General features: G+C 53.8%; 1 protein-coding gene across 2 annotated transcripts in view; it reads left to right on the top strand.

The window, feature by feature from the left end:
- The first annotated feature begins 13,282 nt into the window (after window positions 1–13,282).
- The window catches only part of DUSP4 (dual specificity phosphatase 4), a 6,395-nt gene continuing 5,904 nt past the window's right edge, over window positions 13,283–13,773 (top strand). For both annotated transcript variants that reach the window (XR_001412284.1, XM_014944189.1), the window contains exon 1: window positions 13,283–13,744. Coding sequence is in view for 1 of the 2 variants with exons in the window: in XM_014944189.1 (XP_014799675.1) it covers window positions 13,357–13,744 (388 nt within the window). In the remaining variant the exon portion in view is untranslated. The remainder of the gene's footprint in view (window positions 13,745–13,773) is intronic.

Genomic DNA, 13,773 nt, shown 5'->3' with positions numbered 1-13,773 from the left:
CACCATCCTGCTGGACCCTGCCAGCACTCCAGGCTGGGTCTCACATGCTGGGCAGGTGTGCCCAACCTCACCTCCTGGCTTGCCCTCAGAGCATGGATTAGTGCACAGACACCAGTAATTAGGGCCATGTTGCACTGAAAACATAAACAGGCCATTTCATCAGCACCCGGCCCCTGGCCCCCAGCCCTCACTGTGGTCGGATGCCTGGGAAGCCGCTCGCTGAGGAGGCTGTGTGGCCTCCTTTTCCCACGTTTTGCAGCCTGTGGGCAGGACCCACGTTATTTGTGTGCTTGCAGGATTTGCCAGGCTCTGTGGAGGGCACACAGGAGGTGCCACTTTACAGCTGCCCTGCTGCAGGGAGCCGTGAGCGTCTTTTGGGGTACACAACGGGCAGTGCATGGACGTGGACCTTGTACAGCCGTGAGCAGCTGGCTAGGGGAGGTTTTTTAGGTTAGCACTAAATGTCCTCTGTTTAGGACAAGTGGAGCTGCAGTTGGATCTGGGATAAGGTGGATGTTTCCCTGTGTGGGACTGATAAAAACTGGGCTTTTGCAGGCCTGAGTCCTCATGCCGTCTGCAACCAAACAAGCACAACCTCCCCTTTTACTGCCCCTCTTCAGTGAATTTCTCCTGAGAGCTACTGCCATGCCATGGGGGGCACAGCAGGGACTCTCTCAGGAAGCCTCAGAGATACTGCACCAGGAGCCAGAGAGAGAGGGACAGGCAGACAATTACAGCTGGGGACAGAGGAACAAGCCCTCTGTTACTGGCCAGGAAGGGAGGGGAAAGCAAGGCATGGCCGGGTTGCAAGGCAAGTCCGCCGCAACATCCTTCAAGATGTGATGGCTGAGCAAATAGGAAGTACAATGAGTTGGACATGGAAAATACGATTGGGATGGACATTTCACCCCTGGGAATTTCCCTTGGGCGGTGGCAAAAAAAATCATGACACCACCATGCACAAAGCAGAGTAAGCGCGTGTCTATTTATACTGCCGCCCAGGGCTGTTCCTGTGCCTGGGATGCCATTTCTGCTTTCTGCTGCTAATCCGTGTTTCTCAGCTAACCATTTCAACTGGGGTTCAAAACAACGCTGCTCCTGGTTTTTGGAAATGGAGAGATCCGTGCCAGACACAGCACTGAGGAGGTGAACAGTGGGCACCGTCATTGGAGCACCTCTAAGAGATGCTTTTTCTTCGGGCTGCACGAGCGTCCTGACCCGTGACAGTACCTTTCCACAGACAGGAGCGATGCAAATGAGGAGCAGCCTGCTGAAACCCATTAGCAGGCAGCAGAGCGAGCTGTCCCATCTGCTGTTTATTCCTTTCAGCTTCCCCAGGGGGAAACCTAACCACGGGATAACGGCTTCAACAGCCCTGGACCCCCAGGCTCAGCTTGGAGCTGCCGGGGGGTCAAACCTCCCTGTGGCAGCTGCAGACAGCTCAGGCAAGGCCCCCAGGACCTTCCCACTGGTGTCTGGATGATGGTGGCCTGGGATGGTCATCATTTTATGCCTTCAAGGGAAGCCCAGGGCTGAAAAGCTTCCCTGCTTCCAGGTTATTTCACACAGGAGAAGCCCGAAGCATCGCGGCTCCGCGGCTGTGCGTATGTGCATCCTAGAAACAAAAGCTCCACAGTCAGCCCCGACAAGCCAAAAGTGGGTCAGGTGGAAATGCGGGAGACCAGTGACTCATCTTGTGGTTGACTGGGCAATTTGGGAGGAGGAAAAAGCAGCTGCCTCTAGGAAATGGAGCGTGTTTCCAAGCCTTTCTTTCCTCTGCCCCTAATCCTAACATCTCTTCCACCGACAAAATGATAACGCCAGAGGGTCAGCCCTTAATGCCAAAGAACACTGGCCCTCAGAGGTAGCATCCAAGGGTCCAAATATGACAGCAGAGCTGAGTATCTCTTTGGGTTGAGGGGCCCAGACCCTTCAACCCACACCTGAGTGAGATAGGCATTAAATTGGCCCCAGGTGGGTGTCTGTGCTTAAGCACAGGCATCCCTACACCATCACATGCTGGGGGAGATTTGAGAAGCCACGCAGTAGCCACTCCTGGAGGCTGCAGGGCCAAGGGAAGTGGACCATGTGTGCGGGTGCAGCTCCAGAGAGCATCTCTGCTGGTGCTGGGTTGCAAGCAGACAGGGAGCCAAGGAGGGAGATGCCTGCCCTGACACCCTGGCATTGCTTCTGTGTGTGGAAAGGGGGAGGGTGCAAAGCCAGGAGATCACAGCTGCTTCTTAACGATATTTGCTCATTACATTGAGCAAGCAGCAGTCTTTCATGAGCCTGGCCAGCCTTCCCTGCTGGGACTTTGTGTCTCTCAGCCAGTGGCCACAGCAGCTACCCAACCTCCTTGACAGCACCTGGGGCCATGCCAGGAGACTTCCCACCGAGCAATGGATGAGGCAGGACAGCATGGCTTCTGGGGAAAAGGGGGACAAAGAGGACACTTTTCCTGCCAGGGATTTTGAACTAAGGAAGGGGTGCTGTGGGAAGGCAGGTTTGCAGCCAGCATTGCTGGGCAGCATGGAGCCGTCTGTGCTGCTGTGACAGTTAGATGAGGATGGAGAGGGTGTGCTGTGGGCAGGGCTGTCCCGTGGCTGTGTGACAGCAGGTTAAAAGCTGAGTCTGACATGCTCTGAGCGGATGCCATGGTGAAACGGGCCCCCTCTGCTCCCTCCCCTCCGGCCCCAGGGTCCCCTTCACCGGGGACAGCCTTCAGAGAAGGGGATGTGGCCACCACCCACTTCTTCCTTTCCAAGGGGGTAGGAAGCAGCATTAATGCAAGACAAATTTCTCTTGTGTCAGGGAAAAGGAAATGGGCTAATCCAAACCAAATCCATGCGTGCTTTGCTTCCCATGCAACAGGCACTGGCAAGGCTTGGGCGTGTGCGTGCCCTCAAACACCGAGCACCGAATTGGTAAGACTGTGGCAAAAACCCCATGTGTACAATTAAAACCACTGGTTCATCCCAGTCCTTTTCCCCATGAGGCCCTGACGCCATGGGCACACGCACATCAGTGCTTGCTGTATGCTCTGGTTGCACTTTTCTGGGGAGGAAGGATGCTCTGCCCTGATGGTATTGGTGTTTCCAGGCTCTTCACAGTCCCTAGTGCTTTGGCATAGCTATTTTTTTCCAACCGACTAAATCAAGGAAGTTCAGGAAAAAAAAAAGAAAGCGTGTATAAGTGATGGATTCTTTCCCTGTCACCCTTTCCTGGTGGACAGGACACGACGAGATGTGACTTCTCCACAACGGATTGATGAGCATTAGAAAGCTCAGCTTTGTCCTGAGACCTTTGCAGGTTTTCCCAAACACACAGAAAGAGGGAGGCCAGCCCTCATGTATGGAAGCAAAAGCACATCCATGCCATTTTGCTCTCCAAGTACAGGGAGGAAAAGTCAGACAGGGTTTCCCTTGGCTCAGGAGGTCTGCAGGAGAGATACCATTGTGACCCTCAAAATTTTTCTGCAAAGCAGTTGCATGGCCACATTTAAAGAAATTTTCCTTGCAGATGAAGTGAGCTTTTACAAGGCCAAACAAATGCATTGCTGGATAACATGCTCTGGGTACTGGCTCTTGCACACCTTCCCCAGGGGACGCCCAATGGAGGGCTGGCACTTCCCCATTTTTTTTTCTGTTGCTTCCCCTTTTGTGCACTTTGCCACCATTGCTCTGCCCTTTGGAGAGCCTGTGGGGCCTCATTGTCTGCACCCCTTCCTCCTCCTTGCTGCATTTTCCTATGTCAGTCTTTCCTCATGCCCAGCACCGTTACTCACCATGCTGTCCCTCACTCACTGAGTAATGGTCACTTTGATGATACTGAAAGAGAGAGAGAGGAAAATCCTTCATTTTTCAAAAGAAAATGAAAAAAAATTTAAAAAGAACAAAGAACCTAGGAGAAGTTTACCCAGGGTGAACAGCCCATAGCTTCTCCCTCCTAAAATGCAGGGGTGAAAAGAGATGCTGCTGGAGGCCTCCCCTGCCCCAGGACCTTGCTGCCTTGCAGCACAGGAGGGATTTGGTGGGAGGTTGGGAGAGCCCAGTGCCATGGTGCCCACACTTCCTGTGCCTCTGACCCGGGCAGCAGGTGGCTTTCATCTGGCATGGCTGAAATTGCTTTTCTTAGCAAGTTTGGCAATACGCTGGCTCCAGAGGAGGCAGACTATTCATGCTGGCCTCTGCTAGCTGCCAGCTGTCACAGCAAAACAGATGGCCTTGTCAGTGGCACTGTGTACTGGGGACGTACTGCAGTGATGCTGAAGAGAGGCGAGAACAACCCCCAGAGCTGGCAGATACATTTGTGTGCGTACATGACTTGTCCCACCCCTGCGCTTTGCCTCCTATGCAAAGCTTGCTAGAGACCATCTCTTCATTCATCTCTGCCTTCAGAGGTGACCATTTGACCACTTCTCCCTTTGTTATCAGCCCCTGGTGAGCGTGTGCTGGCAGCACAGAGCAGCACAAGCGCGCCCAGGCTCCCGTGTCATGCCAAACTCCACAGAAACACAACTTCCCTCTCTGCTAACAGTGTTACGCCCCACGAGCTCACTGAGCTGGAGCTCAGAACTCAGAATGATAGGGCTGGAATGACCAGCAACCTGGGGAGCCTCGCAGAAAGACTTTCATAAATCGTTTCCATCTCCTGAGAAGAGCATGGTCCTGTATGGTGTCATTGATATATGATTATTAAGTCTTGATGGTGAAGAGCCATCTACAAATGCTGAGGAGAAACCTGTCTATGCACCCTTTGTGTGATAAATCAAACAAACTGCAAAAAGGGCAATATTTTCCTGAATTTGTGGGGCAGAAATTATACTTTACCCTTATCAGTTAATTGAGGGCAACGCTGTTAGTTCCCCAGATAAAGCAGCAAGAAAGATGCCATTTCTTCTGCTGCCATTGCTGGAGGGAGATGGGTTTGAAATGACTGTCTTTTCCAGGACAGAAATTTGGGAGGAGCAGTGAAACAAGGAGGTAGCAGGTTCAAAGCAAGCCCAAGGAAGTGGCTCTGGCATGATGAAGCAGTGGAACTCCTTGCTGCAGGATGCTGTGGATGCTGAACATTTGCATGAGTTCAAAAAGCGTCTGGGCCTATTCATGGAGGAAAAGCCTATAAGGGGTTATTAGGGGGCACAGATCCCAGCACTGGCCCAGGAAGTCCCCCAGGCACATTGCACGAGACGGGAAGAGTCACCTGGGAAGCTCTGGCTCGCTCTCCCAGGATCACGCTGCTTCCAAGGTGCCTGAAGCAGGTTAGCTGCACTTGCAAGCAGGTCATTGATCCAGCTGGACTTTTAACATGTCTCTACCATGGCTGGAGTGCCAGCATCCTTTTAGCACTCCCAGTGTGGTTGGTCTGGCCGGGACATCTAACAAATGCATCTACTTAGCATGAACTTTTACTCTTTCTGTTGTCCTACTGGTTATTGCTTCGACTGTTTTTCTCCTGATTTGTGCTGAGCCAGCGCTGCTGGTTCTCAGCACCATTCCTGGGGTTAAGCCATCCGGTTTGGGGACAGCTGCTCAGAGAAAGTCACCAGGTCAGTGACGGGCTCTGGCTGTCCTGGACGTCAATGGGTCTGTCAGATGTTTCCTATTCTGTTAGGGGTTTTCTTTTCCCTTTAATGAACTCATTGACAAAGCAGAGTGCAGCAGGAGCAAGCTCCTGGGAGAGATTTTCAAGGGCATAAACTCTTGCCAGCCGGGCTGTGGCATGTGCCCAGCCGTCTGCGTGCCAACTGCTGCAGAAGTTGATCTCAGCCACGAGAGCATCTGTTTGCCAGCAGCCTGAAAGCCTGAGGTCTCTGCTTCTTCCCTCTGTCCCCGCTGGAGCTACCAAGGACTTTGTCATGCCTGCAGAGGCAGCAGGATCAGGCCTTTCTCAGAGCAGGTCTTTTTTTTTGCAAGAGGGACCTCACGCTGACATGGGAAATCACTGAGAAGCAAATCGCAAGAGGCTGGGAGAGTTGTCCAGCCTGGTTTCATGTTCCTGTGAAGACCCAGACCATCGCCAGCAAAGGTCTCTCATCCACCTCCCCCTCCAAAGAAGACCCAACTTCAAAGTTCAGTAGGGGCGCTTGGGGCAAAGTCCATGAAGCCCTTCATGGATACAATCATCTGACGCATTTTGGGTGTGAGTCAATGCCTGATGCACCAAGACAGGAGGTGAATCAGTCACAGGGCTCTGCTGGGGGTGTCGAGGAAAACATCACGGCAGCTGCGGTCGCTTCTGACCCCCTGGGCCATCCACACTTGACCCTATGGCTGCTTCATCTCCGGTGGGGGACAGCAGGGCATGACAAGTCAGGGCCACGCGTCCCCACCGGATTTGTGTGATCAGGGCACAGCGGGAGCTGAGCTCATCCGTGAAGCAAGGAAGGAAGATTAGCCAGAGGCACAAAGGAGCCCCACAGGGATCTCTGACTTTCTCCTCTTGCCACGGCCTCCTGCAGACGGCTGTGATGCTCAGGTGTCCAGGGTCCATGGCTGCTGCCACAGGGGCCATGAGAGGGACCCTGGGAGAAGCAGTGATGCGCAATTCTTTGCCATGCTGAGACAGTGCTTAAGGCAGAGGCCAGACTGGGAGACAGTGGAGAAGGAAAAAGCCTGGCTTCAAACTTGAACCCGATGTGGGGTTTTATCTGGTCACAATTATGGTAACTCCTTCTCTGTGCCTCAGGAGTAATTTCTGGGCTTGAGTCTTCCTTTGATTTTTAATCTATAGTAGCCTTTAACTTGATCCCAGGCAGGCATCAGGCCATGCCAGCCAAGTTAGACCCACACAGCCAAGGCTGCGTTAGCCTAAGTATGCCCCTTTTGGTTCAAACTGCTCTGCTCAGCAGTTTCACACTGAGCAGCACCAAGATTAGGGACAAATATACAGAACCAGGGCAAACGTACGCTGTAAGAACTCCAGCCACACTTCTAGCCTTGAACAGTTCTGGCTCAGCAATCTCCCTGTGTTTAGTAAACCCCGATGAGGTTTGCTTCCAGGAATTTATCCTTTTGGTTTTGAATCCCTGTGAACTCTGAGCATGCAAGGATCCTACAGCGAGGCATTCCCCTGGTTAACACTATGTGTGAGCCAGTGCTCCTTATGTTGGTTTGACCTTGACAGCTGACACTTTCGGTTCCCATGTCCTGGGTGAATGCTCAGCATCTCCAGGCCTCATAACAGGACACAGTCCTGTTGAAAGAGCCTCCGAGGAGCCCAGCTCCCACCCGGCCCACTGCTTGAAGGACAAGACCCCAGGAAAGGCTGCAGGTTTCCATTCCATGCCTGGTGCCTGGCATTTGGGTCTTGGGATCAGGAATGGGTGCAAGGGAGCTGCCTGAAGCCAACTGCACTCACTGTGCCTGTATAAGAAGAAGTGCCAGCCACAAGTCACCCCTCCCTCAGTATAATTTGGAGGGGAGTCCCAGTTACTGCTGACACACAACAACATCCATTTCCATTGCTGTTGCAAAACTCGAATAGGGACCACTGCTATATTCATAGAAATTAGTGGGAGATTTGTCATTCATAGCCTGATTGCATGAGTCTGACACTATGTATAAATAGGTTATAGTCACACTTATATAACACTGCCTTATTTATGATCTTAAGCCCAGGGGAGAAATGTCTCTTCCCCAGCCCTTTCTTCCTAGCAAAAAACGTCATTCAAAGCTCAGCTTCAATCCTATCACCGAGGCCGGATGCTTAACCAAACACTGGGAAATTTAAGTGAGGCTTTTCTCTTTCAACTTGCAAACAGCCATGTCCCCAGTGAAGGCAGCTGCTAGGATCTGCGTGCCTGTGATTAAATACTGCACTGGGGCTGGAGAGCTTTCAGGAGGCTTTCAGGGCTTCACAGCTACATGGCATCCAAGGCGTGTTAAGGCAAATTGTCACAGGATATGTTAAAGGTTAAAATGCTGCAATTCTTACTGGCTTCAATCTAGCTTCCAAAGCTAATCCCTTACACTGAGTCTGCCTCACAGTAAACTGAGAGGAGAGGATCGACTTGCTTCCACAGATTCCCTTCTCTGTCTCTGCTGCATCCACAAATCCTGCAGCCAAAGGCATCGGTCTAACCCCCATGGCACTTGAAATGTTGGGATTAAGGGATCTGTGGCTGTAATAACATGATCACAGACCATGTGTGTCCTGACACCTGGAATGGGGAAAGCTTCAGGGCTTTTGGAGAAGGCAGGAGACCAAAGGGGATGGGCGCAGGGTACTGATTGGCTCTGACAGCCAGCACAGCATCACACTGGTATCAAAAATGACAAAGTGTCAAGGAGAGCTCATGCATATTCTTGTGTCAGGAAGCAGCTGACTGATGTGGCTCGTCCTTGTATGCCAAGGCTGTAGAAATGTTCAGCAATGACCCTGCATCAAGCTGGCCACCACTCACATTGGACCACGTGGTGGAAGATGCTCTGCCCAGGGGACAGCCAGACTGGCTCTGCAGCTACTGGGACCAATAACAGGGCTGGTCTCTGGGTCCTGGTGATATTGAGGGGCAAGTCTGCCTGAGAGACAGAGAGAAAATCAAACCTGCAGCAGAAAATGGCTTGGGGCACTTTGCATCCTGCCAATTTGAATGGGACCTGCCCTGATCACTTTTGCATGGGCACAAACCAGCTGCAGCTTTTGGGGTAGAGGGAGAGCTCCATCACGGTTCTGAAGAAGGGCCGCTGTGGTTCCAGGAATAAAGGCTGCTTTTTCCATCTCCTCCTCTAGATCAGATCAGGGGCCCAGTGATTAGTCTCCCATGCAGTGATTTATAGCTGATTTCCCCATGACTGTACACCCTGGCTCTATCTGCAATTGCATGGCAAAAGTAAGAGATTATTTATCCTTCTTGAGATAAAATCTGTAGGGCAGTCCACTGGAGTGGGGATTATAAACTGATGCCTCAGCAGAGAGTGGAGAAAGCAGACCGAGCAAAGATCCTGACATTTTTCATGTGCTGTCAGAGGCTTTTTGGGCTGGTGGGTGGGGCTTTGGGGTTTGAGGCAACAAAAATTGTGGCAGGGTTCAAGAACAGGCTGCAGTGACTGGCAGCCTGGTGTGAAGGAGCAGGCATGGAAAGGCAGGCTCTTCAGCCCAGACAGGGTCAAATCTCCTTCCCTGGCTCCATCTCCCCCTGCACCAAGCACGGTGCTGCTGAAAAGCCCTGAGAGATCCTCTGATGAAAATGAGTTGTGGATGAGTTGCTCTCTTGACAGTGCACCAAGAGCTGCATTTTTTCCAGATGCCTGGGAGGACAGGGTGATGATTTGGGACACACTTGCTAAAATCTCCTGTTGTGGCCCTGGATTTAAAATGAAAGCATGTCAGGGGCAATGTGAAGCTTAGCAGGCCCATGAGAAGCCAGGAGGGATGCAGGTGGGTCCAATTAGCTATCTGCACTCAGGCACTCCCTTCACTCCCAGTGTCCCTCACTCTGCAAGGTGCTACAAAGGAGCTCAGGTTGCTCATGTGCTTTTGCAGCTGAGGGGTTGGAAAGCCCTGGAAATGAACATTTTCCCCTCCTCCACCTTCTCAGCCAACCTTGCATAATTTTCCCTTTAGCCTCCCTAGACAGGTTCGTTACAATTCCTTTCCATTAATATGCAAATATGCCCTAGAGGAAAAGAGAGCCTGAATTTATTAACATGAATCTATTAACTCTTTTGCTGCTGCACTGCCCTTTGCAGAAAAGGGGGATGCTTTCTCCGGCCTGGAAAGCTGTGAGAAAAAGAGAGACACCATGAAAGAACCACCGTAAGGCGCTGCGTGAGGACAGATGGAAGCGGTGACCCCGCGGCACACCGGGAAGGCTGGATTTTGTGGGTAAGCACAGCCTTGCAAGCTGTTAAGACTTTGATTCTGCCTTTCATTTCTGCCAAAGGCTTCCTGTGCACGCCAGGGCAAATCACTCAACCCTTGGGCTAACCACCGAGAGCTGTTGGGGGGAAGGCGTCAGCATCCTTACCCTGACACCTCTGCCACGCGCCGAGAGTAGCGGGGACACAGCGCTGAGCTTTGTCCATCTGCAGCCATGCTGAGGCTGACCAGGAGGATGGAGGGAATCAAGCTCTTGGGGAAACTCTGGCATAAGAAAATCCTGGCCTGTGTTCCAGCCCAGGTGGTGGCAGAGGCAGGCACATCTGCCAGGTAGCTGAGACGTGTGGCATGATGCAGCAGGCTCCTCCGGGCTTTCCTGGCTCTGCTCCCCCCAGCTCCTGGCCCCAACCCCACTTGTGTGGGGTTGGGGCCAGGAGCTGGAGGAAGCAGAGCCAGGAAAGCCCGAAGGAGCCCAGAGGGCTGGCTGAGCTCAGCAGCTTACCAGCTGCCCACAGCAGCCATTGGCCACCCAGAGGGACTCATGCTTCAGCATTTCTCTGGGCAGAAAAAGCATCTAGATAGCCAAACAAATTGGTACCTATTGGCTGGCAAATTTACAGCCTGGCTCTAACTTAATTTTAGTTGCCACAGTGAGATGAGGTGTAAATTCCTTTTCCTTAATTCAAGGTACATATTGACATTTAATCATCCAAATGTGTGCCTCCTTTGACAATTCATTTCCCTTCAGCCTCCTGCCACAATTGCCTCTTCTGGCCAGGGCCCTATAAAAGACTCTGTTGCAAAGGAAATGAATGTCTATTGCTCTCTCTCTTTCCTTTTGGTTGTTTGTTTTCCAGCAGGATGTATTTCAGTTTGTGCCATATGGATGCTGTTTGACAGGAATATTCGCATTCACGCATCTCCAGGTTTGCAAAGTCAGGACATGAAGTTATATGGCCTTCTCCCAGCACCATTCCTCCCCCGTGCCCCAGTCCTTTCCATCTCTCTTCCCTTCCATCCCAGGTAATTGTGCTGCTTCTTTTGCCTCGTGGATTCTGCTTTCCAAGCATTTCTGGTGGCTCTTGGTTATCCCATTGAAACACCTCCACAAAGCTAACTAGATTTCCTTTTGAGCTAGCTGCCATGAGGAAGATCCCTGTTTTCCTCCAGTTGTGGATCCTGACTTGGTCCGATTTGGCTACTCTCACCTCCGGGTTCAAATTCCCCACTGCCAGCTCTCTGTTCCACCGTGTTCACCATAGCATCAGCTCCAGATGTGACCAGCCAGGAGCACAGCTCTGAGAATGGCATTTCTAGCAGCCTGGCTGGGTGCAGTTTATTTTCCAGGAAGAAAGAGCCAAGAACCTGCCACCTCCACACAGACAGCAGGAGGGGATGCACAATGGGCAGAGGTTTCAGACACATGGAAACACTTGGAGATCTCCATCAGATGCACACCCATCCATGCTCCATCCTGAAATAACGTCCTCCATCGATGGCCAGCAACTCGAATCCTCCTCTCGTCTACTCATACTGACGTTGCCTTCCTCTCCGACTGCAGACCTGTTTGGCCCAGTCACACACTGGATCAGAAAGGGAAAAATCAGGATACCAGGCACTGCCTCCAAGGACATATCCTCCGTGCCCCTGGTCATCAATTTTAGTCCAAAAGCTGGAGTGAGTAGCACAGAAGACACTGAAGACAGCAGGCCAGCTCATCACATGGTAGTGGCCACCATCTCCTGCCCAAGAGAAGCAAAGGAAACCAGCATATTTTGGCATCAGCTCTTGAGTAAAACTTCCGAAGACATTTTGATGGTCCAACTTGAGTTCAAGTCAAGTTGCTACGAGAGCGTAATTTTTAATTAGCTTGAAATCAGCTTCTCAGTTTGAATTTTTTGGTCTCCGTCAGCGTTCTCTAAAGGAGGAAAGCACGTCCCTGGCATGTTGCTGGCCAGTCAGAGTCTGCGTTAGTTCAACAGGAATAGGTTTCTTCTTCCCTCGTGTCTGATGCAGGCAGGAACAGGAGAATATTAGGCTTCTACCCCTGTAGAATACACATTCTGGAGTGTATACATACGTTCCTGGAGTGGGGTGTACTACACAAATGGCAGTTATGTTTCCCCCATGGCTCATCAGATTCGGCTTGGCTGGCAAGAGGTTGGCAGAGCACACCAAAAAGCCAGAGGTGCAAAGATGAAGCTGACGCAGATGGAAGGGGAGAACCCAAGAGCAGTGAGAGAGCAGAGCATAAGGGAGGGGCAGCAGCAGGACGCAGGAGTGTCACCAGCTGTAGGCCTCGGACGTGCACGGCAGGCTGGATTCCTCCCAGGTAGGCACACGCAGCAAGGTGTTACCCTGCCTTGCCCAGATAAACAGCTACCCAGCCCGCTGGGGAGGGGATGCCAAGCTGCCTGTCCAAATGCTGCCCCCTGTGGAAAGCAGCAACTGGGGCAGATGGGCTTGGATAACCATTGGGTCCTTAACCCTACACCCTGTCCAGGTCCACAGCAGGGGAGCTGAGCCCCTTCAGGTCTCTGAACTCCCCGAGCACAGTTGCTGGCGTTGGCATTTGTGGCCCAAAAGGGGGGTTCTAGGTGAAAAGACTGCTTGGTGGTTAGGGGGAGATCCTCTGGGGTCACTTCAGGGCTGCGAGTTTGCTCCTTTGGCTTTTAGCCGAAAATAGCGCTTCTCCACGTGGGGAGTCAAACCGAGGAGCCTTCCACGGGGCTGCTCCCCCGGCAGGGTGCTGTGGTGTTTCTAAGGGGCCGCAGCGAATGAGCTGTCGTTTTCCGACAGGGAAAACGTGGCGGCGGCAGAGAGGTGACCGGAGGGACCCCGCAGAGCCTCTGAATGCCCCCTGCCGCGGCAGCCAGTCCAGCCTGAAGGGGAGCTGGGGGACAAAGGAGGAGAGGGGAGGGCGCGCAGCGTGTGCGTGTATACACGTGTGTGCCCAGCAGCGTGTGTGTGCCCAGCGGTGCGTGGGACACGCAGGCGTCCATATGTGCGCGCGGGGGTGCCCTGCAGCGCTCTGTGCCCCGCAGGGGGTCCCGGGGTGGGTGTGTGTATGCGTGAGTGTGTGTGTGCCACGGGGCAGGGGCCGGTGTCACCGTGCCACAGGCGCGGCGCCGCCCGTCTCTCTCCCCCATTCACAAAAAAAACCCTCCCCCCCCACACCCCCCCGCGGAGAAGATGGCCGGCTGGCAGCGCGCCCGCCTCGCTTCTTCCTTTGCTTCCCTTTCCTTTATTTTTTATTTTTTTTAATTTTTTTTTTTTTGTGAATGGAGGCGGTGACGTCGCCGGCGCCCGCCTTCCGCCCATTCATGCGGCGGGCCCGAGCGCGGGGATGAATGGGCGGCGCGGGGATGAATGGGCGGGGAGGGGAGGGGCGGGGCCGCGCGCGCCGGGCCGCCGGCGGGTAGTAAAGGCTGCGCCGCGCGCGCGCGCGGGGAAGGGGGGGTGTGTGCGCGTGTGTGTGTGTGCGCGAGCGGCACCGGCACCACCACCACCGCTCCGGTCGCCTCCCCGCTCGCCATGGTGGCCACCGAGGGGCTGCGGGAGATGGAGGGCAGCGCCCTGCGGCGCCTGGTGTGCCCCGAGGAGACCGGCGGCCCCGCGCGGTGCCTGGTGCTGGACTGCCGCCCTTTCCTGGCCCACAGCGCCGGCCACATCCGCGGGGCCCTCAACGTCCGCTGCAACACCATCGTGCGGCGGCGGGCCAAGGGGGCGGTGAGCCTGGAGCAGATCCTGCCGGCGGAGGGCGAGGTGCGGGCGCGGCTGCGGGCCGGCCTCTACGCCGCCGTGGTGGTGTACGACGAGCGCAGCCCGCGCGCCGAGGCCCTGCGCGAGGACAGCACCGTGGCGCTGGTGGTGCGCGCGCTCCGCCGCGACACGGCGCGCGCCGACATCCGCCTCCTGGCAGGTACCGGCTGGGGGGGGCGGAGGGGCGGG

Source organism: Calidris pugnax, unplaced genomic scaffold (genome assembly GCF_001431845.1).
Source record: "Calidris pugnax isolate Ruff unplaced genomic scaffold, ASM143184v1 scaffold15, whole genome shotgun sequence".
In the NCBI taxonomy this organism is placed as follows: domain Eukaryota; kingdom Metazoa; phylum Chordata; class Aves; order Charadriiformes; family Scolopacidae; genus Calidris; species Calidris pugnax.
Note: the sequence above shows the minus strand (reverse complement) of the source record. Positions and strands in the feature narration are given on the sequence as shown.